At 37.4% G+C, this 26040-nt stretch overlaps 1 protein-coding gene across 1 annotated transcript in view; it reads left to right on the forward strand.

Moving 5' to 3' along the window:
• Nucleotides 1-24022, forward strand: part of ABCC4 (ATP binding cassette subfamily C member 4) — a 994138-nt gene extending 970116 nt beyond the window's left edge. The window contains exons 30-31 of the mRNA XM_053707839.1: nucleotides 20425-20559; nucleotides 23154-24022. Of these exons, the coding sequence (XP_053563814.1) occupies nucleotides 20425-20559; nucleotides 23154-23243 (225 nt within the window). The 3' untranslated portion in view covers nucleotides 23244-24022. The remainder of the gene's footprint in view (nucleotides 1-20424; nucleotides 20560-23153) is intronic.
• Nucleotides 24023-26040: the final 2018 nt, after the last annotated feature.

The raw sequence follows: 26040 nt of genomic DNA on the forward strand, positions 1-26040 counted from the left end.
GATACTCTGGTTCAAGCCAGAAAACCGGTAACTAGAAAGATTTACCATAAAATATGGAAAAGATATATCTGCTGGTGTGAATCCAAGGGATTCCTATGGAATAAGATAAAGATTCCTAGGATTCTTTCCTTTCTACAAGAAGGTTTGGATAAAGGATTATCTGCAAGTTCTCTAAAGGGACAGATTTCTGCTTTATCTGTCCTACTACACAAACGACTGGCAGTTGTGCCAGATGTTCAAGCATTTGTTCAGGCTTTGGTTCGGATCAAGCCTGTTTACAGACCTTTGACTCCTCCCTGGAGTTTAAATCTAGTTCTTTCAGTTCTTCAAGGGGTTCCGTTTGAACCTTTACATTCCATAGATATTAAGTTATCTTGGAAAGTTTTGTTTTTGGTTGCTATTTCTTCTGCTAGAAGAGTTTCTGAGTTATCTGCTCTACAATGTACTCCACCCTATCTGGTGTTCCATTCAGATAAGGTTGTTTTGCGTACTAAGCCTGGTTTTCTACCAAAGGTTGTTTCCAACAAAAATATTAATCAGGAGATAGTTGTACCTTCTTTGTGTCCGAATCCAGTTTCAAAGAAGGAACGTTTGCTGCACAATTTAGATGTAGTCCGTGCTCTAAAATTCTACTTAGAAGCTACAAAAGACTTCAGACAAACTTCTTCTCTGTTTGTCGTCTATTATGGTAAAAGGAGAGGTCAAAAAGCAACTTCTACCTCTCTTTCTTTTTGGCTTAAAAGCATCATCCGATTGGCTTATGAGACTGCCAGACGGCAGCCTCCTGAAAGAATCACAGCTCACTCCACTAGGGCTGTAGCTTCCACATGGGCCTTCAAGAACGAGGCTTCTGTTGATCAGATATGTAAGGCAGCGACTTGGTCTTCACTGCACACTTTTGCCAAATTTTACAAATTTGATACTTTTGCTTCTTCGGAGGCTATTTTTGGGAGAAAGGTTTTGCAAGCCGTGGTGCCTTCCGTTTAGGTGACCTGATTTGCTCCCTCCCTTCATCCGTGTCCTAAAGCTTTGGTATTGGTTCCCACAAGTAAGGATGACGCTGTGGACCGGACACACCAATGTTGGAGAAAACAGAATTTATGCTTACCTGATAAATTACTTTCTCCAGCGGTGTGTCCGGTCCACGGCCCGCCCTGGTTTTTTAATCAGGTCCGATGAATTATTTTCTCTAACTACAGTCACCACGACACCCTATGGTTTCTCCTATTTTTTCCTCCTGTCCGTCGGTCGAATGACTGGGGTGGGCAGAGCCTAGGAGGGACTATATGGCCAGCTTTGCTGGGACTCTTTGCCATTTCCTTTTGGGGAGGAGATATTCCCACAAGTAAGGATGACGCCGTGGACCGGACACACCGTTGGAGAAAGTAATTTATCAAGTAAGCATAAATTCTGTTTTCAGACAGACTTCTAGTCTATTTGTTATCTTTTCTGGTTTTATGAAGGTCAGAAGGCTTCTGCCTTTTCTTTGGCTTCTTGGTTAAAGCTTTTGATTCATCATGCTTATTTGGAGTCGGGTTAATCCCCGCCTCTGAGGATTACGGTTCATTCTACTAGGTCAGTTTCTATTTCCTGGACTTTTAAGAATGAAGCTTCTGTTGTTCAGATTTGCAAAGCAATGACTTGGTCTTCTTCTACTTATTCTACCATTTTGATGTTTTCTCTTCTTCAGAAGCAGTTTTTGGTAGAATAGTACTTCAGGCAGCTGTTTCAGTTTTATTCTTCTGCTTATATTTCAGTTTTTTTCATTATAAAATTGAAACTTTTGATTGGGTAGTGGATTAATTTTTTCAGCGGAATTGGCTGTCTTTATTTTATCCCTCCCTCTCTAGTGACTCTTGCGTGGAAGTTCCACATCTTGGGTATCTGCTATCCCATACGTCACTAGCTCATGGACTCTTGCTAATTACATGAAAGAAAACATAATTTATGTAAGAACTTACCTGATAAATTAATTTCTTTCATATTAGCAAGAGTCCATGAGGCCCACCCTTTTTGTGGTGGTTATGATTTTTTTGTATAAAGCACAATTTTTCCAATTCCTTATTTTTTTATGCTTTCGCTCCTTTCTTATCACCCCACTTCTTGGCTATTTGTTAAACTGAATTGTGGGTGTGGTGAGGGGTGTATTTATAGACATTTTAAGGTTTGGGAAACTTTGCCCCTCCTGGTAGGAATGTATATCCCATACGTCACTAGCTCATGGACTCTTGCTAATATGAAAGAAATTAATTTATCAGGTAAGTTCTTACATAAATTATGTTATATATATATATATATATATATATACTGCTCAAGTTACCTTTTATCCTTCTTTTTCTCTCACACTGTACTGACCAATATGAGACCACAGAGTGGAGACAGACTCTCTCTTCTCTATCTCTTCTCTTTTCTCTCAACTCTCTCCTGTCTTGCTTCTTCTCTTTTGTCTCTCTTTTTTCTCTTTGTTAAAATTCTCAGTATTTACTATGACGACCGTTTGCCTTAATGATTAATCTAAAGATAACAGTGTGTTTCACGTTTGACCTCTTCAGAATTAAGGTCTTGTGACTGTGTAGCGCAAGCCACGTAAATTAGCACTTGCTCTTCAGATAATCCTCTCACAATTTAAATGTGTGTTTTTAATTCCAGCTGTAAAATGAATCCTCTTCCACACATGCCTCTGCAGAATAGTGAGGTGCTTCTATCTAGTCAAAATAAAGTGGATCTTTTGTAAGTCACCAGTAGGCAAAGGATACCCTCAGTTTCCTGAGGTTTTACACACTGTTAGCCTTTCATGCTGTTATCTTCTCACATGAACTCAGGGACAGAACTACCATTGGTGCAGCATGTGCAGTGGCACCAAGGCTCAAGTAATAGGGGGCCCATAGCAGCCAGTCTAAACATAAGTGTGTGCCTATGTGGACCCAAAAACATTTTTGCACCAGGGCCCTCTGTTGAGTAGGTCCACTGCAGTGTTAACTCGTTGATTGAAACTAAAATATTCAGATCTTGATTTGTCAGTAAACAGGACATTTTTAAGTCTTAAGTCTTTGTGAAATGTTGGCATGCTAAATGTTTGTATTTTCACTGACAAAATTGTTGACTGCTACTCTCCCATGAAGACCACACTCTGCCAGTTGCCTTTTACTATGCTGTTGCTTACTGGCATAGGACATTCCTGGTTCAGCGGATGTAGATCCTGCACTATTATGTAATGACGTTAGATTGTTGGTTTTCTGATGGTAAACATTGTGCTGCCCCTAGAAATGTACATCTTGGCTGAAATTTTCCGCTGGGAAAGTTTTTCAGCACCCAGGGAGCAACTTGTCCTCAAATTGCTCCACTAAGCTCCTTGACATGATTACTAAAGGTGTCAACTAATGTCCTCCTTCAAAGGCCCTAACAGGAGCGCTTGCAAGAATACTCGTGGAGGCACTACTAGGGCTCTTTGAACACAAATTAATATCAGGTATTAATCGTTAAAAGACAGATATAACTCACTTGTGCTAGGATAATACACTTTGAATAAAATATATCAACAGTTTGAAATGTATATGCAAATTGTTTGTGGAACGGGTATTCATATAAATGTCAAGAACACATAAATATTTAAAAGCGATAATAAAAATTGGTTTTGTCTCAGTGTTAATTAAAATATTTTTGAATAGGTATTGATTTATTAAACTATTTTACTCCTTATTAATAAATGATAAAATAAATAGTTGGTATGGTCAACTGAGCCTTTTGGAACCTACTGTGTATAGGTATGTATATATATATATATATATATATATATATATATATATATATATTAACACATTCATACAAATGTTTATCAATAATCTCATATGCTAATCATCCTGCTGTTACTTTCTCTCTCCTTGCCAGGAAAGCTAGTGTTACAATGTAGTTTGGGTCCCAGTTTGTGAGTTATCATTTTCAGTTTGTCTCCTTATACCATTCTGAGTTTATGTTTATAGCTGATGAAACATTGCAATGTGAGTGACAGGAGGAACAACCAATGGGATACACCCTGCAATTCAACTGCTGTGTTTCATCTCTCCTTAATTTAAAATGGAATATTGTTACAAAAGCAAACAAAGTAGTGACAAGATGAAATTAAAGTTGTTACCCTTTTGATGGGGTATAATATTTGTCATCTATAAATTCTGGTTAAGATTCACCATTTTCCTCTTTCTGCCAAATTATTACTGTCCTTCACAATATGTGTAAAAATACCTTAAAGGGACATTAAACACTTTGAGATCGTAATATAAAATGATAAATCATATATATAAAAAAATTTCTGCAGTATACTTTCATTATTTATTTTGTCCCCTTTTCCTGTAATTCCAATCTGAAATTGTGAGCTTTTCAGTTCCTGTTAGAAATGTAAGTGCAGAACACTGTTACATTCCGCACAGCCTTTGGCTGCACATAGTGACCTATTTATGACTGTCCCTAATTGGCCACAGCAGAGAAGGTAACCCAAGTTACAACATGGCAGCTCCCATTGTTTTATAGGCACTAAAACTTTACATTTATTTTCTCAATATTTAAACAGCTAATGAAACTTTAAAAAATACATCTACATGTTTTATTCTCAGACTAATCTTTCTTTTGAATGCATCATTCTATCTACCATTTATTTAGTGTTTAATATTGCTTTAAAGATCTTGCAAGCTTACCTATTGCACATGTGTACAGAATGGTTATGTTTGAACAAAAAATACATGCATACAGAATATCTCTGTTACTACTGCCCTGAATTAGTGTAATCTAGCTCCCGGTCAAATCACACAAAAATTTGTTTAGCAATAGTAGCTCAGAACGTCATGGGATTTATTTATTATTGATTATTAAATGCTGCTGAACTGATTTTCTTCAGATTGTCCAGTTTTGTAGAGTTCCAATCACTACAAAAATATCTAATTGATTATTACATTCCAGAGTTACGGCTAAATGACGAGTTTTGCGTTATGACTGAAAAAGCAGCATTATGGGTTATAACGCTGCTTTTTCACTACCGCTGCTATTACGAGTCTTGCAGGTTTAGGGGCACCGCACACTTTTTTGGCCGTACCGCAAATTAACTTACGCAATTTGCGTAAAGTCTTTTTTCAATGCGACTTCCATAGCGCCTGTATTACAAGCTTTTTCTGGGAGGCCAGAAAGTGAGCGGTACAGCCTATCCCGCAAGATTCGTAACACAATCTAAAGTCAGTAGTTATGAGTTTTACGCTACGAAGCTGTAGCATAAAACTCATAACTAAAGTGCTAAAAAGTACACTAACACCCATAAACTACCTATTAACCCCTAAACTGAGGCCCTCCATCATCGCAAACACTAAAATAAAATTATTAACCTCTAATCTGCCGCTCCAGACATCGCCACCACTAGAATAAACATATTAACCCCTAAACCGCCACACTGCCACCTCGCTAACACTAGTTTATTATTAAGCCCTAATCTACCGCCCCTAACATCGCCACCACTTACCTACATTTATTAACCCCTAATCTGCCTCCCCCAACGTCGCCGCCACTATACTAAATGTATTAACCCCTAAACCTAAGTCTAACCCTAACACCCCCTAACTTAAATATAATTAAAATAAATCTAAATAAAAAATACTATCATTACCTAAATAATTCCTATTTAAAACTAAATACTTACCTGTAAAATAAAGCCTAAGATAGCTACAATATAACTAATAGTTACATTGTAGCTAGCATAGGGTTTATTTTTATTTTACATCCAAGTTTGTATTTATTTTAACTAGGTAGAATAGTTACTAAATAGTTATTAACTAAAATTTACCTGTAAAATAAAACATAATCTGTCTTACACTAACACCTAACGGTACACTACAATTAAATAAATTAAATACAATTACCTAAGTTACAAAACCCCCCACTAAATTACACAAAATAAAAAAAGAAATTATCAGATATTTAAACTAATTACACCTAATCTAATAGCCCTATCAAAATAACCCCCCTCCCAAAAAAAAATAAAAAAAAATAAAACCTAGCCTAAACTAAACTACCAATAGCCCTTAAAAGGGCCTTTTGCGGGGTATTGCCACAAAGAAATCAGCTCTTTTACCTGTAAAAAATAAAAATAAAAACAACCCCCCAACAGTAAAACCCACCACCCACACAACCAACTCCCCCAAATAAAATCCTAACTAAAAAAACCTAAGCTCCCCATTGCCCTGAAAAGGGCATTTGTATGGGCATTGCCCTTAAAAGGGCATTTAGCTCTTTTTCAGCCCAAAAGCCCTTATCTAAAAATAAAACCCACATAAAAAACCTTAAAAAAACCTAACACTAACTTCCGAAGATTCACTTACAGTTTTGAAGACCGGACATCCATCCTCAACAAAGCCCGGAGAAGTCTTCATCCAAGCGGCAAGAAGTCCTCAACGAAGCCGGGAGAAGTCTTCATCCAAGCCGGCAGAAGTAGTCCTCCTGATTGGAACAGCCAATAGAATGCGAGCTCAATCCTATTGGCTGATTGGATCAGCCAATAAGATTTAAGCTCAATCCTATTGGCTGATTGCATCAGTCAATAGGATTTTTTCACCTCTAATTCCGATTGGCTGATAGAATTCTATCAGCTAATTCCAATTGGCTGATAGAATTCTATCAGCCAATCGGAATTCAAGGGACGCCCTCTTGAGTGACGTTATTTAAAGGAACCTTCGTTAGTCGTCGGAAGAAGAGGATGCTCTGCGCCGGATGTCTTGAAGATGGAGCCGCTCCACGCCGGATGGATGAAGATAGAAGATGCTGTCTGGATGAAGAACTCTGCCCGTCTGGAGGACCACTTCTGCCGGCTTGGATGAAGACTTCTCCCGGTTTCGGTGAGCTTAGTTTTTTTTAGTTAGGATTTTATTTGGGCGGTTGGTTGTGTGGGTGGTGGGTTTTACTGTTGGGGGTTGTTTGTATTTTTTTTTACAGGTAAAAGAGCTGATTTCTTTGAGGCAATGCCCCGCAAAAGGCCCTTTTAAGGTTAGTTTAGGCTAGGGGTTTTTTATTTGGGGGGGGGGCTTTTTTTATTCTGATAGGGCTATTAGATTAAGTGTAATTAGTTTAAATATCTAATAATTTCTTTTTTTATTTTGTGTAATTGTGTTTGTTTGTTTTTTGTAATTTAGGTAATTTTATTTAATTCGTTTAATTTATTTGATTGTAGTGTAATGTTAGGTGTTAGTGTAAGACAGGTTAGGTTTTATTTTACAGGTAAATTTGTATTTATTTTAACTAGGGAGTTAATAAATAGTTATTAACTATTTAGTAACTATTCTATCTAGTTAAAATAAATACAAACTTGCCTGTAAAATAAAAATAAACCCTAAGCTAGCTGCAATGTAACTATTAGTTATATTGTAGCTATTTTAGGCTTTATTTTACAGGTATTTAGTTTTAAATAGGAATTATTTAGGTAATGATAGTAATTTTTATTTAGATTTATTTTAATTATATTTAAGTTAGGGGGTGTTAGGGTTAGACTTAGGTTTAGGGGTTAATAAATTTAGTATAGTTGCGGAGACGTTGGGGGAGGCAGATTAGGGGTTAATAAATGTAGGTAGGTGGCGGCGATGTTAGGGGCGGCAGATTAGGGGTTAATAAGTGTAAGATTACGGGTGTTTAGACTCGAGGTTCATCTTAGGGTGTTAGGTGTAAACATAAAATTTGTTTCCCCATAGGAATCAATGGGGCTGTGTTACGGAGCTTTACACTGCTTTTTTGCTGGTGTTAGACTTTTTTTCAGACGGCTCTCCCCATTGATTTCTATGGGGAAATAGTGCACGAGCACGTAAAACCAGCTCACCGCGGCTTTCAGCAGCGCTGGTATTGGAGTGCGGTATGGAGCTCAATTTTGCTCTACGCTCACTTCTTGCCTGCTAACGCTGGGTTTATGTAAACCTGTAATACCAGCGCTGTAGGGAAGTGAGCGGTGACAATAACGTGCAAGTTATTACCGCACCCCTCATACCACAAAACTCGTAATCTAGCCGTTAGTTATTTAAAATAAATAAGGCATTTAAAATATATATTTTTTTTTATGATGGACATCAACTTAAAGGGATATGAAACCCATTTTTTTTCATGATTTAAATAAAACAGCAATTTTAAGCAGCTTTCTAATTTACTCCTATTATCAAATGTTCTTTGTCCTCTTGTTATCTGTATTTGAAAAAGCAGTAATGTAAGCTTAGGAAGCGGACCATTTTTGGTTCAGAACCTGGGTAGCACTTGCTGATTGCTGGTAAATTAGAAAGTTGCTTAAAATTGCATGCTCTTTCGTAATCATAAAATAAAAAAATTGTGGTTCATATCCCTTTAAACAATGGCTGAACTATTAATGTATTCCTGTTAAATTATTCTATATTTACAAAATTAATTTCTCTAGTCTTTAAAACAGCCAAGAATAACTCCTACAGCAATTTTCAGTTACAAAAACAAATTGCTTTGCACAGACATCACAATTACACTAATCTGGATATGCTTAATTAAAAAAATCAATGGTGTTATACCCTTCAAAAACACAAGCGTGCATGTACAAAAACAGCTTGTTTTCGGCACTGCACATGTTCACAAAAATTACTTTATATGTATTCAGTGGCAAAATGAAAGCTTAAATTCTCACACAAATGACTCTATCAAAAAATAGTAAGCATTAATAATCTCTTTATCTATACAAGAATATCAATATGCACTATATCCTCACAAAACTAGTTAATCTAAGATGATGCATCAAATACAGTGAGGGAAAGAATTATTTGATCCCCTGCTTATTTTGTACGTTTGCCGACTGACAAAGAAATGGTCAGTCTATAATTTTAATGGTACGTTTATTTGAACAGTGAGAGAAAGAGAATAACAACAAAATCCAGAAAAATGCATTTAAAAAAAAGTTATAAATTGATTTGCATTTTAATGAGTGAAATATGTATTTGATCCCCTATCAATCAGCAAGATTTCTGGCTCCCAGGTGTCTTTTATTCAGGTATCGAGCTGAGATTAGGAGCACTCTCTTAATGTGAGTACTCCTAATCAAAGCTTGTTACCTGTATAAAAGACACCTGTCTGCAAACAATCAGATTCCAAACTCTCCACCATGGCCAAGACCAAAGAGCTGTCCAAGGAAAAATATTGTAGACCTACACAAGGCTGGAATGGGCTACAAGACCATCACCAAGCAGCTTGGTGAGAAGGTGACAACAGTTGGTGCGATTATTCCCAAATGGAAGAAACACAAAATAACTTTCAATCTCCCTCGGTCTGACGCTCCATGCAAGATCTCACCTCGTGGAGTTTCAATGATCAAGAGAACGGTGAGGAATCAGCCCAGAACTACACGGGAGGATTTTGTCAATGATCTCAAGGCAGCTGGGACCATAGTCACCAATAAAACAATTGGTAACACACTACGTCATGAAGGACTGAAATCCTGCAGCACCTACAAGTTCCCCCTGCTCAAGAAAGCACATGTACAGGCCCGTCTGAAGTTTGCCAGTGAACATCTAAATGATTCAGAGGAGAACTGGGTAAAAGTGTTGTGGTCAGATGAGACCAAAATCAAGCTCTTTGGCATCAACTCAACTCGCCGTGTTTGGAGGAGGAAGAATGCTGCCAATCCCTACCATCAAACAAGGAGGTGGAAACATTATGCTTTTGGGGGTGTTTTTCTGCTAAGGGGACAGGACAACTTCACCGCATCAAAGGGACGATGGGATCTAAATGCCATAAAGTGTATTGCAAGCAATGCTTCTATATAGACGGTAATAAAGCCAAGATGCTTTTAACAAGAACTTTAGCACTTAATCCGTTAAAGACAGTGGTCTCAAAGTACAGGCCCTGGGGCCATATTCGGCCCTCAAAATAGTTTAATCTGGCCCTCCCTTGTTTATTAGGTAAATTATTAATGTGGTCCCATCGCTTTTTTGATAGTTGATCTATATAGGCAATAAATATAAAGACAAGTATGCATTGTCCAGTATAGTCTCCCATTATGCAATGCTTTGATAAATGTCACTTTTTATTCAGTTCCAGAATGATCACTCCACTTGGCATTCACAAGATAAATATACACTGGTCTATGTCTATTGTGGACTACAGCTCCTACCATGCACTACTACTTGGATAAATGTCATTTCCAGTTACTAGTATATCCAGTTCACAAGCACTCACTCTGTTCAAGTGGCCCCCATGGGAGAAGAACACTTGGCCAGTGGCCCCCAGATACAGTGAGCTTGATACCCCTGGTTAAAGACATGCGTGGGATAAAGAGCAGTAGCATATAATGCAAGATTATAAGTATTTAAAATTACATTGGAAATGAAGGATGGCTGATGGCAAAAGGTGACCACAGCTGACCCAGCGCTTCCTAACATTGTCTGTGTGCTATTATAACCAATCAGGAAACAGCGGCTACTGAGATACATCTGTTGTAATTCAATTACGTTCTCTGATAGATTTGATAAGAATAGTTGTAGATAGATATACCTTCCCATTTTGTATGTGGTGTAATATTTTAAACCTATAGCTAAGATTCGTCTTTTTCTTTTTTATACATTTGTGTGTGATGTTGTCTGTGTAAGTTCTGCCTATATATCTATATATCTACTTTTTTTGAAAGTTGCTACATTCCATTGACACCATCATGCTGTACAGTTATCTGCACGTAACCCAGTAGAACAGCTTGCCCCCTGCCCTTCTGTCTCATTGAAATAAAACCTTAAGTTTTACAGAAGAAGCAGGCTTGCCCATTATTTTAAGAACCCTTAAACAAAGTTGGCACCTGAGTAACACATATTCCCACACCCTACAATACATATTCTGACAATATGTACAACCCAGGGCGTGATATGGCACAAAACCTAAATACGCCTATGGTACAACCAATTGTGATAAAGCTGGAAGAGCACTGCTCGGTAAACTAGACAGTAGAAATATTTAATTTAATCATTTTAAACCAGATAATATTAAACCCTCTTCCATACATACTCTTTTAGTATTTTTATTTATATATTAATTGCTTCCACTTTGAAAATGTCCTTGTATAGATGGTTTAGGCAAATGTATTTTAGAACATTATACCATATCCTTTCCCAAGTATATACCGCCTGGATTTTCTTTATGAAATAAAGTCAATATTTATGGCAAACTGAGCACTGTTCTAACTAGTGGTTGTTTAGTCTCATTCAGTGACTATTTTACAAATAAAAATAGACCTAGTGAAAACTGAGAAGACATATCAAAGGTCTTGCGGACCTGATCCGACAGTGCGGATCAGGTTCGCAAATCCTCGCTGAATGCGGAGAGCAATGCGCTCTCCGTATTCAGCATTGCACCAGCAGCTCACAAGAGCTGCTGGTGCAACGCCGCCCCCTGCAGACTCGCGGCCAATGGGCCGCCAGCAGGGGGTGTCAATCAACCCGATCATACTCGATCGGGTTGAATTCCGGCGATTCCTGTCCGCCTCATCAGAGCAGGCGGACAGGTTATGGAGCAGCGGTCTTCGGAGCTTGATAGATAGACCTCATTATCTCTACATGGTTCAGATATGTATCACTACTGTAGATCACAGTCACAATAAAATCTATTTACTCACATTTACAAAACTCCTTTAAATCCTTCTCCAGCTGTACACTGTGTGTGATAAATAACATGAATCTTATAGGCCTGCTAAATATTCTTTATTTAGGTACCAAAACATGAGAAAATACTGATTGTTCATTTCTTGAAGACAAATGGGCTTCAAATAGGCTACCTCTTCAACCTTTGATATACTGGAATTAAAAATAAAGTTATTAATTTGTTAGTATTTGATGCCACAGTATCTCCAAGCTATATTTCCCCCAGACCACAGGTAGATTTTGGTGAGGATGTGTGAATTTAGGCTGTCTACACAAGTAGTAGGCTGCTAGATCATGACATACTTAAAGGGACATGAAACCCACATTTCTTCTTTCATGATTTAGAAAGAGCATGCGATTTTAAACAACTTTCTAATTTACTTTGATTATCTAATTTGCTTCATTCACTTTATATCTTTTGCTTAAAAGCATATCTAGATAGGCTCAGTAGCTGTTGATTGGTGGTTTCACATAGATGGCTTGTGTGATTGGTTCACACATGTGCATTGCTATGTTTTCAACAAATGATATCTAAAGAATGAAGCAAATTAGATAATAGAAGTAAATTGGAATGTTGTTTAAAATTGTATTATCTGTCTGAATCATGAAAGAAAAATGTTAGGGTTTAGTGTCCCTTTAAGCATTGCCATTTTAAATTATATTACAACAAACATATGCAAACTACGCTATTCTTTTCTTCAATTTTTTTAAATAATGTAAAATCTCACATACACCATTAAACAAGTTTAAAGTGGGTGCTTCTGATTGAAGTCTGAAACAGGAGTGAGCAGATTCATGTTAATTGTTAAGAAATGTGTGTGTGTGTGTGTATATATATATATATATGTTGAAGGAAAAAAATACAACTTGAACAACTGGTCCAAATTCAAAAGGTTATTATTGTACAATTAAGCAGGATTACAACAGAGTGACGACATGTCATCACTATACAGTAACACAAGCTGGTGCGCAAAATTAGATAAGAATAGAGACTCTTTATAGTTTCAATTTATCCCATGTGCTGTGCTTTGAGCCAATCCAGAATCTTCACACGTAGGCAACTCATGGTCTTCTTATCTCGTCCATACAGACTTGGGTGTTTTACTTAGCCTAGGAGTTTATATTTTTGCATGCACAACAAAAATAGCTGACCTGACAAAGTGTATTGTTTTAAAGCTACAAGCATCAATTTAATATAAAGCATAGGCCAAAAGGGCAGAATCAAGTATTTTTCTCTAACATTTATCACCCTTTTGATAATTTTATTATCACATATATTTATCTATTACCTTGCGTTTATTATCACGCCTTTATTATTTTGTGTTTCTCATTTGACTAACAGCCTTCCTACCTGGAATTGACCCCTTAGACAGACCATATATAACTGAGTATACAGATCCATAGACAGTGGGATGCGGGCATCCATTCCACACTACCTACATAGTGACCATTTTCTCTAAGCATTTATACATCTTTATTGGTAACACCCAAACACAAAATATGCAATCTCTATCTATTTAGATAACAATAGCAGCCAGAACTGCATCTCGTCAAAGGCCTAGGTCCAAATCCGGTAGTAGGCCCAAAGCTGATGAGGTGCAATTGTGGGACCCCCTCGCAGAGATGAGCTCTTCCACCTGTCTCCTAAAATGGAGACTGGAGAGTCTGCAGGGGAGGCAGGTAGCTGAGCTAGGTTATCAGACGGTCATCTCTGTGGCTGTTGTATCATCGCCCTAAACAATAGGTATCTTCATCTTTTTGCTGCAACGAGAAACACAAATCATTAACAATTTCCAGACAATTAGGCACATAAAAGCTAATCCTATTACTACCACTATGGGTTTTAAAAGATTTGTAAGCATATTGTTAAACCAGGTTCTTATGGATCCCATCCAGGAGAATGGGTTCCATCCCTCCTTCGATATATCTCTAGATTTTTGTTGTAACTCTTTTACTTTGTTCATGTGTGCCTCTATGGAGTCATGGGAATCCTCCACCCAGGTGAAACATTCTGAGCCATTAATAGCACATGTCCTCCCCTCAATAGCAAGTAGGTAATCAAGAGCCATCCTATTCCGAAGAGCCACCTTCCTAATTTGGGCTAACTCTTAATTAAGGGCATGTAAAGAACTTGTAGTCTCAGTAATAACACCATCCATGATACTAGCGTATTTATTCATTCTATTTGCTAGCTCAATTCCCCAACCTGTCCAGGCAGGGAACCACATCCAGGCTTTAGCTGCAGATGAGAATAATTCTCGCTTATACCTTGTTTCCCCTATGGATGTTTCAAACACTGAAATATTTGAACCTATTCTAATGGCTGGTACAACGCTTCCTATGGTACAGTTACCCCATGCTCCCATGGGAAGCCATGAGTAGGCTTTATCAACAAAAATATGATAGAGTCCTTGTTTCAAGACCCTTGGAATCATCTTACCATGTTTACCCAGCCATAGTTGAAACCATACCATATTGTGATAAAACTGAGTTTGACAGCTCCAGTCATCATTGTCTGTCTGTTCAGGACAGGCACACCTGGGGGCACACAAAGCTTTTAACGTTGAACAAAAACATAAACTGTTACAATCAGCATTTACTGTATCACATGGCACTTTGTTAGGTTCCATGTTTAATGTTAAGGTAGCATTTCTATCATCTGTTTCCCCCACGTATTCCTTGGGCAAACTGACTATGCGGCCCTTTATGTTGGCTATGTGATTGACATGCAATGGCCCTAGACACATGTCTACACACACCAAAACATACTCATAGACATTTGAGCAGCTGAATGTAGTCTATTTGCAGTCTTTGGAATGGGTAGTCAGGCTTCAAAAGGTGTTTCATCTCCACCTTTGTCAATTTACCTGGATTGTATTTAGCATGGATCTTACATTTCTTGCATCATTTAATTTGTGAGAAACCTGGTGCAAACCAAAATGTATTAACAATTGCAATAATAATTTATTAATACTTGCAATCATTCCCCCTTTGAAAACATTGGAGATGAGAGAGACTAGCTAATACAAGATATAGCACTGGAGGTGCACACAATCTATCATCCCCATGTTTCCAAACATCATTTTCCAGTTTGCAACCAGCGTTTGTCCACTTTCTCTGAGTTAGGGAACCTGTTTGGTTTTGGAGGGGTTTTAAAACATCCATTGTCAAATTCTCCACAGTTTCAGAGGACTGTATGTATGAGTATCACGAGAGCTGCCTTCTTGGCTGCTTCATCTACCCTATTATTACCCATAGTGATAGGATCTATTGCTCGTTGATTTGCCTGGCATTTCATAACAGCTACTGATCTTTTGAAAACGCTGCGGTCTGCTCCAGTGTCCACCTAACACTCCACAGAATGGTATGGCATGTCAGTGAGGGTCAGGCAAACAAAGGCATCACCCACTCTGCTCTCAGATATGATTGGTAGCACTGGAAGCCCAGCCCGTCAATTGTTCTCCTGTCTTCCCTGTTTTGGAGCTGTACAGTCTCTTGCAAAATGACCCGGTTTGTCACAGTTATAGCATTTGGCTTTTCTGGGTTCCCCCTTATTTGTCCCTCTAAACTGTTTCCATTTGGGGTTTCCCATGGGCATTTACTAGCATTACACTTTGTGCTTTCTTTTCCTGTACTTCCTCTATGTTCCTTTGTATTGAGCTCGCTAAGCTCATTAGTGCTGGGACTGATTTATCCCGCCATTCAGAATGGGCGGAAACCAATTTATCATGAATTTGTTTATTCAGTCCCGACACCAATGTGGTAGTGAGCATTTTTCCCATACCTTGGTCTTCAAGGTTACCTCCCCTTGGGGCATATAGATCTTGCCATGAGGTGGTATGGGGCACATAAGATACCACAATCAAAAAGGGGGGGGGCACTAATCATTTTCCTCCAGCAATACTAAAACCCAAAATTTTTCTTTTATTACTCAGAGCATGCAGTTGTAAACAATTTTCCATCTTATGTCCATTATCAAATTCCCTTTATTCACTTGGTATTCTTTATTGAAGGATCAGCTAGGCACCACTGGAAGTTAGCTGAACACATCAGGTGAACCAAAGACAAGGGGCATATATGAGCAGCCTACAATCAACCGCTAGCTCCCAGTAATGAATTCCTCCTCCCAAACCTACTAGGGAAAATGTTGGTTACACACACACACACACATATATATATATATATATATATATATATATTATTATTATTTTTTTTGACATAAACATTCACACTCTCTCACACATGTAAATCAAATACACACACAAAGACATTCACTGACAAACTGGCACACAGATTCTACACACAAACCCTAGGACGAGGGCACATAGTCCACAAGGCCTTGGCATGCAGTCACAAATGGCAATAGACAGCCAGGTGCCAGTGCCCACATACAATCAGACCCACAAACAAATATCTAACCTTATAAATTGGGGGTGGGGCGCTACCATTAGTGACTAGACAACTTTCAGGGGGTAAGTACTAGTGGTCTATCAGTTGTGAAAATACTTGATCGCAGTAAAGGTGAAATTACCATGGAGTAACTAGCAAATCAGACCTCTTAAGGGTTCACTACTAGAATCTTGTGTATATTGTAATTATATTAACTCCACTGCTGAGATATCACTGGAACCATAATGTACAAAGGGACAATGTATGGCTATTGCAGTGTCACTTGTGCAGGGAACAGTAGTGCTGGGCTTTAAAAGTCCAGCTAACCCATTTAATGCCAAGCAGGGATACAAAGCCCCTAGATACCCCCCTAATCACAGCATACACTGTTATGTCTTTTCAGGGAAGGCTTGCATATGTGTGTGTGAGAAACACACATAATCTCACATTTATATCAGATTAACCAAAAGTTTCTAGCAGCACATCAAATCTAGGACCAAAAGGGTTAAAAAGAAATATCCTGCTTTGTGCTGGAGGGAGGGAGGTTGGGAGCACGTGCCCAGTACAGCAGCTGCATCACACTTCAAAGAGACTGGATTCTAAACATACTTTGCCCACTCCAAGCTGATTTGTTCTCCCTGTCTTGGTCTCTATAGTAAAAATACCTTGGACCCTTTGCTGTCTCTCATAGGATTCTACAGTCCATCTACTCCAAGTTACCTTCTCATTAGGCTCTATCAGTTTTTTCTTAAAATTTCTATAGAGATTCTCCCAGTGGGATAATTCAAAGGTTCCCCCTTTGGGAATCCCAAAATCCTTTCCATTAGTCAGCTTGCTCCATTTAGGCAGATGCCGGCTGACCCACATGCCATATATTTTATTCATATCCTCCTGTGGGGTAGCAGGATTCTTTGGACACCCATTGCTTAAGGATGACACCGTGTTACACTTGCTAAGATCATTTCCCATAGCCCAGCTATGATGGAGGGGACTCTTACCCTTCTCTCTCGACTCTTAGCAGTGCTGTGTCTGTGGCTGTCAGGGAAAGTCCCACACTAAAATTCCCCACTTTTGATCCCACCAAATTTTCCAACAAACTCAAATAATAAACAGTAGGGAGACTTACCCAAAAAGTACCTTGCCTCTTACATCATCAAAGTCAAACCATGCTAGGGGGCTTACATCAACAGTTTTATCTATCATGAGAGACAAGTCTGCTACAGCTTAGGGATGTGCCCTTCAGCATAGGAGAGTACAGGCTCAAACCAGCGTGCCCAGGGTTGTCCAGAAACAAAGCTGAGAGGTGATCAGAGATCATGGTCCGCTCTCGTTCTCTATAGCACCGTACCCAATAGCAGCAGTGGACTGAAGTTGAACTTAATCAACAATGTTCAAAGGCCGTGCACAGAGGGTACCCAGAGACTTTGTACTGACAGACCAAGGCAGACTAGTAATAAACTCTGCACCAACCCACACTTAACCTTCCATTGTCCTTTTGCTTTGAAGTCAATGTTAGTAACAGTTTACTTGACAAACCCAGAAAATAGAAAACATTAGTGTCTGAGGACGATAGGGTGCTCTTACTTAACACACCACTGTTCCCACTTGCTTTCTCCGCAGAAGGGCATCTTGGAGCAGAAGATTCACACACCGTGAAGGACCTCTTACACTCGCACATTCATAACAAAAGTTAAAAACATAAAAAAAAAGTTGTTTCAGGTTCTTGGGAGTTTGTACTTATGACAGGACAGAGGGTTTAGCAATCAGAGGAGGGGAGAGCAATTTGAGATACAAAGGTTCTCATCTGTTGGCGCTGGTGGTCTCCTGTCCTCAGATTCCAGGCCTGGCTCCATCCAGAATCGCTTTCAAACTCCCGGGTTTCGGCACCAAAATGTTGAAGAAAAAACAACTTGTCCAAATTCAAAAGGTTATTAATGTACAATTAAGCAGGATTACAACAGAGTGACAACATGTCATCACTATACAGTAACACAAGCTGGTGCGCAAAATCACATAAGAATAGTGTCTCTTTATAGTTTCAATTTATCTCATGTGCTGTGCTTTGAGCCAATCCAGAATCTTCACACATAGGCAACTCATGATCTTCTTATTTCTTCCATACAGACTTGGATGTTTTACTTGGCCTTTATGAGTATATTTTTTTGCACTCACAACAAAAATAGCTGAACTGACAAGAAAGTGTATTGTTTTAAAGCTACAAGCATCAATTTAATATAAAGCATAGGGCAAAATAGCAGAATTAAGTATTTTTCTCTAACACACACACACACACACACACACACACATATATATATATATATATATATATACCAGGCATACATCGGAGATATTGCGGATTCGGTTCTAGACCACTGCAATAAAGCAATTGAGCACTGAAAGGCTAACCCCCACCCTTCAAACTCTGCAGCAATTCTGGCAGCACTCATACATCTAATTTCCAAAGACAACCTTTGGATATGATGCTGAGCACGTGCACTCAACTTCTTTAGTCGACCATGGCGAGGCCTGTTCTGAGTGGAAGCTGTCCTGTGAAACCGCTGTATGGTCTTGCCCACCGCGCTGCAGCTTAGTTTCAGGGTCTTGGCATTCTTCTTATAGCCTAGGCCATCTTTATGCAGAGCAACAATTCTTTTTTTTTTTCAGATCCTCAAAGTTTTTTGCCATGAGGTGCCATGTTGAACTTCTAGTGACCAGTATGAGAGAGTGTGAGAGCGATAACACTAAATTTAACACACCTGCTCCCCATTCACACCTGATACCTTGTAACACTAACGAGTCACATGACACCGGGGGGCGGTGGCTAATTGGACCCAATTAGCCATTAGCCAACGGTTTAGACATTAATGGCTGTGTGTTGAGTTATTTTGATGGGACAGCAAAATTACACTGTTATACAGGCTGTGCACTCACTACTTTACATTATAGCAAAGTGTCATTTCTTCAGTGTTGTCACATGAAAAGATATAATAAAATATTTACAAAAATGTGAGGGGTGTACTCACTTTTGTGAGATACTGTATATAAATATATATATATACTGTATATATATATATATATATGTGTGTGTGTGTTTATGTGTATTTAAGTGTATATATTATGGAAAAATGGCGTTGATAGACTTACTCGGAGCAAGGTTTCCATAAACCATTAAGAAAAAACACAATATCTACAAAGTGCAATAAAACATGCATATGTGGGTGTGTGTATATATATATATATATATGTATATATGTGTGTGTGTGGGTGTTTATTGTCTATAAACTTTTATTAACACCAACTTTTAAGCTTATACAAAGACATTGAAAAATGCAAAGAGATAACTGGTTTAGGTCCTCATTGGACATTCAAAATTATCTATAAGACAGTGTCTCACATGAAGTCAAAGAAAGCACTGCACATTATTATCTAGGGGCTATTAATTTAGAAATCACTGTTTGAAATTTTGGATGAACATGGTGATTGGTTGCCCTATGTTTTAATTTTGATGTCTTGAATCCAGCCATTTCCCGGCCTCTCATTATTCTGTTTTCAAATTGTGTTCTTTTAATGTAACCATTTTTATGGGGTCAGTAATGTTGATTAAATCTTCTAAAATAAATTGCTTTTGACTCTTGATGTGGTGTATAAATATTTAAATGCAAAATGCAGTGAGAAAGAGCTAATGTGCTGAGCACTCGCATGTAGATCAGCATAGTCGTCTCTAAAGTATATGTTACAAATGGCTAAAGATCTCAGTAACTTCATATCATTTACTTTTTACATTTTTCTCTTCAGGGCAAACGGGGTTTTAGACAAAGACAGGTTTATGAATCTTAGATGGAATGTGTAGTGTTCAAGTTCTGCTGTGGTTTTAAAGGGACAGTCTAGTATAAATTAAACTTTCATTATTCATATAGGACTTTTAATCAACTTTCCAATTTACTTTTATCATCAAATTTGCATTTTTCTCTTGGTATTCTTAGTTTAAACTAAACATAGGTAGGCTCATATGCTAATTTCTAAACCCTTGAGGGCTGCCTCTTATCACATGCTTTTTAAATCTCTTTTCAACACAAAGAGACAGAAAGTACATGTGGGCCATATAGATAACACTGTTCAGGCACAGGGAGTTATTTAAGATTTAGCACAAAACAATGCTACATTTAAGACAATAGATAACAAACAGTCACAGTCATGTGATCAGGGGGCTGGAAGAAGGTTCCTAGATACAAGGTAATCACAAAGGTAAAAAGTATATTAATATAACTGTGTTGGTTATGCAAAACTGGGGAATTGGTAATAAAGGGATTATCTATCTTTTAAAACAATAACAATTCTATGGTAGATTGTCCCTTTAAGTAAAAATCATTCTGCTAATCTTTAGGTACTGGATTCCGGAAGAGTAAAAGAATATGATGAGCCTTATAATTTGCTACAAAATAAAGAAAGCCTTTTCTACAAAATGGTGCAGCAGGTAGGAAAGGCTGAAGCTGCTACACTAACAGAAACAGCAAAGCAGGTGAGATTTATTTTTATATAATTACTTTAGTAGTGCACGGTCATCTTCAAAGAGCAGCTTTATTAGATGTCCCTGCTGAGTTAAACTATTCCAGTTTGATGTTTAACCACCAGGTATTGTTCTACTTGTTGGTGATTGTTACAGTAATGTTGGTGCACCTCTCTGAATGCCTGAGCTAAGGAAAACTACTCCCCTAGATTTCGAGTGTTGCGCTAACTGCAGCAAGTGCGGTATGGTGCAGTATGGCTTTTTAAATATTATTTAATAACATAAGGACTGGTGAGGCTAGCGAGGCTGAAGACTCAAGGGAGCCTAACAAAAAAAACCATAACGCACTTGCGCTGTAGTTAGCGCAACACTCGTAATCCATGCAACTATGTTTTGTTACTCACAGGACCCTGTCAATCAACAAGCATGTTGTGTATACAGCAATCTGTGACTTACAGTAACTATTCCTTAGGTAAAAAAATAAATACATAAAATATAAGAAACATTTTTGTTAACAGTTAAAAAACAATTGGGAAACTGTTCAATTAAAACACAAGAGTTACACACTTGACTTAAAAAGTACCTATTCAAAGTAATTCTGCTTTACAACTGTGTTTATTTAGAAGCTTAAAACTATATTTACCTCCTTTACAATCTTTGCATCTTCTGAAAATTCTGAAGGCACCTTTGCCTCTCACCCTTTCAATCACATCATATGTGTGATTCTCTGAGCTGAAAGCATGTGTGCTGTAATAGTTGAGTGTTTTGAAAGAAGCGCCAAAGGCAACAGAGCCTTTGGTGCTTTAAGAGGAGATGAGTATATTCTCAACTTTAAAGCACTATTCAGTTAAATAGGGACTTTTATGTCCCTTTAAACATTTATGTGTCTTTCCAGTCTTAAACAGTAACACCCAACAATGCAGTCAACTAGATTACATTATGAAGTATAGCTGTAGCTTATTAACATTTAATTGCTGGTATTGAGCAAACATAATTCTTTTTATGAGTTTTCTGCCAGCCAACCAATCAAATAAAATCTCTCACAACAATTATATATTCTACTACTATAGTGTTGGTGGACCTGAAGCAGTTGCAAAAAAAGATCTTTGTTAAATTATTAAAAATGTTGTGATAATTCTGCTAAACACTGCACACACTTCACTAGAAATACTGTAACATTTCAGCAACACCCGTAAACTAAACCTCAATTAAAATGATTAGAAATGATGGTGTATCAGCATATTATATAAATGCATGGCTTTTACAGAAGAAAGTTTACAGTGGATGTTTGTTTAAAGAATATTATGTCTAATTAGCAGAGTAATCCTTATGAGAAACAGTGAATCTATCTTAATCCTTCACCTGTATATTTTGCTTAACTACTCTCTACTTTAAAAGTATTGTACAAATGACTTCAGTAATTGTACACTGAGTTCAGTTCTTTTCCTATGCATTAGTGTTTGTAGTGTAACTTTGATAGCACATAAATATCATATTAAACCATACAAAAACGCTTCTCATTGTCAAACAAACATCGCTTTATGGCAGGTTTTCTATACATACATTGTAAACATATTTCCAGGACAGTGTACATTTATTTTTGGTCTAACTCATGACAGATGTCAGCTTTTGAAGATTGCATTTTCTTTTCAACAACTCAAACAAAACTTTCACATTCATCTGTGGGGAGGAAAAAAAATACATTTGAAGTCCCTATTTTTACCAATACACAGTTCCAGATAAGAGCACACAAGACTTGACATTATTTCATTTTGTTATGCGCATCTGTCAAGGAACAGAGATATGATACAACTGCTAAAAACTGACGATTGTGGAACAGTAAAACTTGACAGCATTTCATTTCCATTATATTCTGATTATACATTTATCAGAAAACCTGTATCACTTCTAGTTCAGCTAGAAATCGCTAGAATTCAAGAACTGAAAAGCAGAGCAAAAAAAACTCTTCTATTATTTGGTATCATCTTTCATTTTAAAGAAGTTTCTGGATGGGTCTTTGTTAAAGCTTTTTTGCTTCTTCTTTCATTATTTCAGTACACTATCCATAGATCGCATTTCTATGGGCCTTAAAACTGCTCTGCGGTACAAATTAAACGATGGGATATTTCAAATATATGTACCTTGAAATTTCAATGCTTGTCAATCACAGTTTGTAAAATATAGGGATTACTACCTGATATTAACATCCAATCCTTTGTGTACGTTTTTGTATGTGAAAATGAGAAACCTTTTTGCTGACGCTAGATTCTACTTGCTTTTTTGTCACACTGTTTAATTTATCTTCGTGTTTTGAGCCAGTAAAGTGATTCTGGCTTATCAGTGTAATGTAGTGATGGCTTGCATCAAATAAGCTTGTGAGTAAAAGGAGGGCTATCTTGTTGGTTATATTGGCAATTAATTCAAGCTTTGTTGGCGTGATGCATTAGTGGAATTGCAGATTTGTATAAAGATTACATATTTGTTTTATGTTGTTGTTTTTTTTTTCTTTCCATCTTTAAAACCAATGGTTTCGCTGTAAGAAAATACATTTGCAAAATGTTAAAATGATATATTTAAAATATATTTATATTTCTTTTCTATTTTAGGTTTACTTGAATAAAAGCCAAAGGGATATGAAGCAGATTAGTTCTACGGACACATCTCAGCCATTTATCATTTTTGAAACTTCACTTTGAGCATTTGTCATGGCCAATGGAAGAGACTCTAAAAGTACTTAACAAGTCTTGTTAAGTTATAATCTTATCAACCAAATTTCATTTTAAGAAGAATGTGTATATTTTTTGTAGCTGTATCCTTATCAGTGCCTTATTTCCCATACAGATTCATAGTTCTTTGCTTTAAAAAAAAAAAAAAAAAAAATAGAGCCCAAATACTGATTTTTACTCCAATGTTTTTATAGTTGAGGATATTTTTTATTATCTTTTATTTATAAGACATCAGCTATTTCACACAAAGATCATGCTATTCATGATTAAATGTGTATACAGGGCTGGAAAATATCTCTTAAATTTACCAACTTTTAATGGTCTACTACAATAATGCATACAAACAAAACAAAATATGAAATCTGGGCTATTTCTTTTGCTATCTACTAAAGAGACAGCATATTACACATACTTTTTCATGGTTGTGAAATAGCTGCGTTGTGTGTGCCGTCTGTAATTTTGTTTTCTTTTTTAAAGGTTTTAGAAAACATTACATCTGCCCATCAGTCATTGTCAGTAGTGTAGATTACTTTAAGTATTACATAAGAGAAATATCAATTAATCATTGCTCAGTATTTGTGCTCTACCTACAGATTCTTATTATCATTTATTATGATCACCATTCTGCCTTCAGGGGAGTGGACAGACCAAAATTATTTTCAAGATTTTCAGTAATACAATTATACAATTGCTCTTGTGTATCATATGAATGATTATAAATTATTATATAAATATGCAGAAATACACAACACTCGTTAAGTCTTCAATACATGATATTACATATTTCTCTTGTTAAGTGTATCCAGTCCACGGATCATCCATTACTTATGGGATATTAACTCCTCCCCAACAGGAAGTGCAAGAGGATTCACCCAGCAGAGCTGCTATATAGCTCCTCCCCTAACTGCCATTACCAGTCATTCTCTTGCACCCAACGAATAGATAGGATGTGTGAGAGGACTGTGGTGATTATACTTAGTTTCATACCTTCAATCAAAAGTTTGTTATTTTATAATAGCACCGGAGTGTGTTATTCCTTCTCTGGTAGAATTTGAAGAAGAATCTACCTGAGTTTTTCTATGATTTTAGCCGGAGTAGTTAAGATCATATTGCTGTTTCTCGGCCATCTGAGGAGAGGTAAACTTCAGATCAGGGGACAGCGGGCAGATTAATCTGCAAAGAGGTATGTAGCAGCTTATTATTTTCTGACAATGGAATTGATGAGAAAATTCTGCCATACCGATATAATGTAAACTCAGCCTTAAATGCAGTAGCAGCAACTGGTATCAGGCTGTCATGTATGTATATTTTACACTTCAGTATTCTGGGGAATGGCACTTCACTGGAATTATACTGTATGCATAAAACTTTAGCCTAATTTGCAGGGACTAGCAACAGGCTTTTTAATAACACTCAATTTATTAATGTTAAACGTTTTTTGCTGGCATGTAAAATCGTTTAATTTTCTGAGGTACTGGGTGAAAAAATGTTTTGGGCACTATTTTTTTCCACTTGGCAGTCGTTTTATTTAATTTATGACAGTTTACTGATCTCTCTCACTGTTATGTGTGAGGGGGAGGGACCTTTTTTGGTGCTTTTGCTACGCATCAAAAAATTCAGTCAGAAGTTTATTGTCTTCCCTGCATGATCCGGTTCATCTCTACAGAACTCAGGGGTCTTCAAAACTTGTTTTGAGGGAGGTAATCACTCACAGCAGAGCTGTGAGATTGTAGTTGACTGTGATAAAAAAACTTTATTTCTGTTTTTTTTTTTCTTTTTTTTCTGCTATCAGGGTTAGTTATCCTTTGCTAATGGGAGCAATCCTTTGCTAAAATTGTGTTTTTTACAAAGATTTGATGCTATAACTTTTCAGTTTATTAATTTTCAACTGTCATAACTTTTTCTGTGCTTCTTATAGGCACAGTACGTTTTCATATTATAGTAAATTACTTGAAAATTATTTCCAAGTTGCTAGTTTATTTGCTAGTGTGTTAAACATGTCTGATTCAGAGGAAGATATCTGTGCTATATGTGCTAAAGCCAAAGTGGAGCCCAATAGAAATTTATGTACTAACTGTATTGATGCTACTTTAAATAAAAGTCAATCTGTACAAATTGAACATATTTCACCAAACAACGAGGGGAGAGTTATGCCGACTAACTCGCCTCACGTGTCAGTACCTGCATCTCCCGCTCGGGAGGTGCGTGATATTGTAGCGCCGAGTACATCTGGGCGGCCATTACAAATCACATTACAGGATATGGCTACTGTTATGACTGAAGTTTTGGCTAAATTACCAGAACTAAGAGGTAAGCGTGATCACTCTGGGGTGAGAACAGAGTGCGCTGATAATATTAGGGCCATGTCAGACACTGCGTCACAATTTGCAGAACATGAGGACGGAGAGCTTCATTCTGCGGGTGACGGTTCTGATCCAAACAAACTGGATTCAGATATTTCAAATTTTAAATTTAAGCTGGAAAACTTCCGTGTATTACTAGGGGAGGTGTTAGCGGCTCTGAATGATTGTAACACAGTTGCAATACCAGAGAAAATGTGTAGGTTGGATAAATATTTTGCGGTACCGGCGAGTACTGACGTTTTTCCTATACCTAAGAGACTTACTGAAATTGTTACTAAGGAGTGGGATAGACCCGGTGTGCCGTTCTCACCCCCTCCGATATTTAGAAAGATGTTTCCAATAGACGCCACCACACGGGACTTATGGCAAACGGTCCTTAAGGTGGAGGGAGCAGTTTCTACTTT

This window comes from Bombina bombina, chromosome 3 (genome assembly GCF_027579735.1).
Source record: "Bombina bombina isolate aBomBom1 chromosome 3, aBomBom1.pri, whole genome shotgun sequence".
Classification (NCBI taxonomy): domain Eukaryota; kingdom Metazoa; phylum Chordata; class Amphibia; order Anura; family Bombinatoridae; genus Bombina; species Bombina bombina.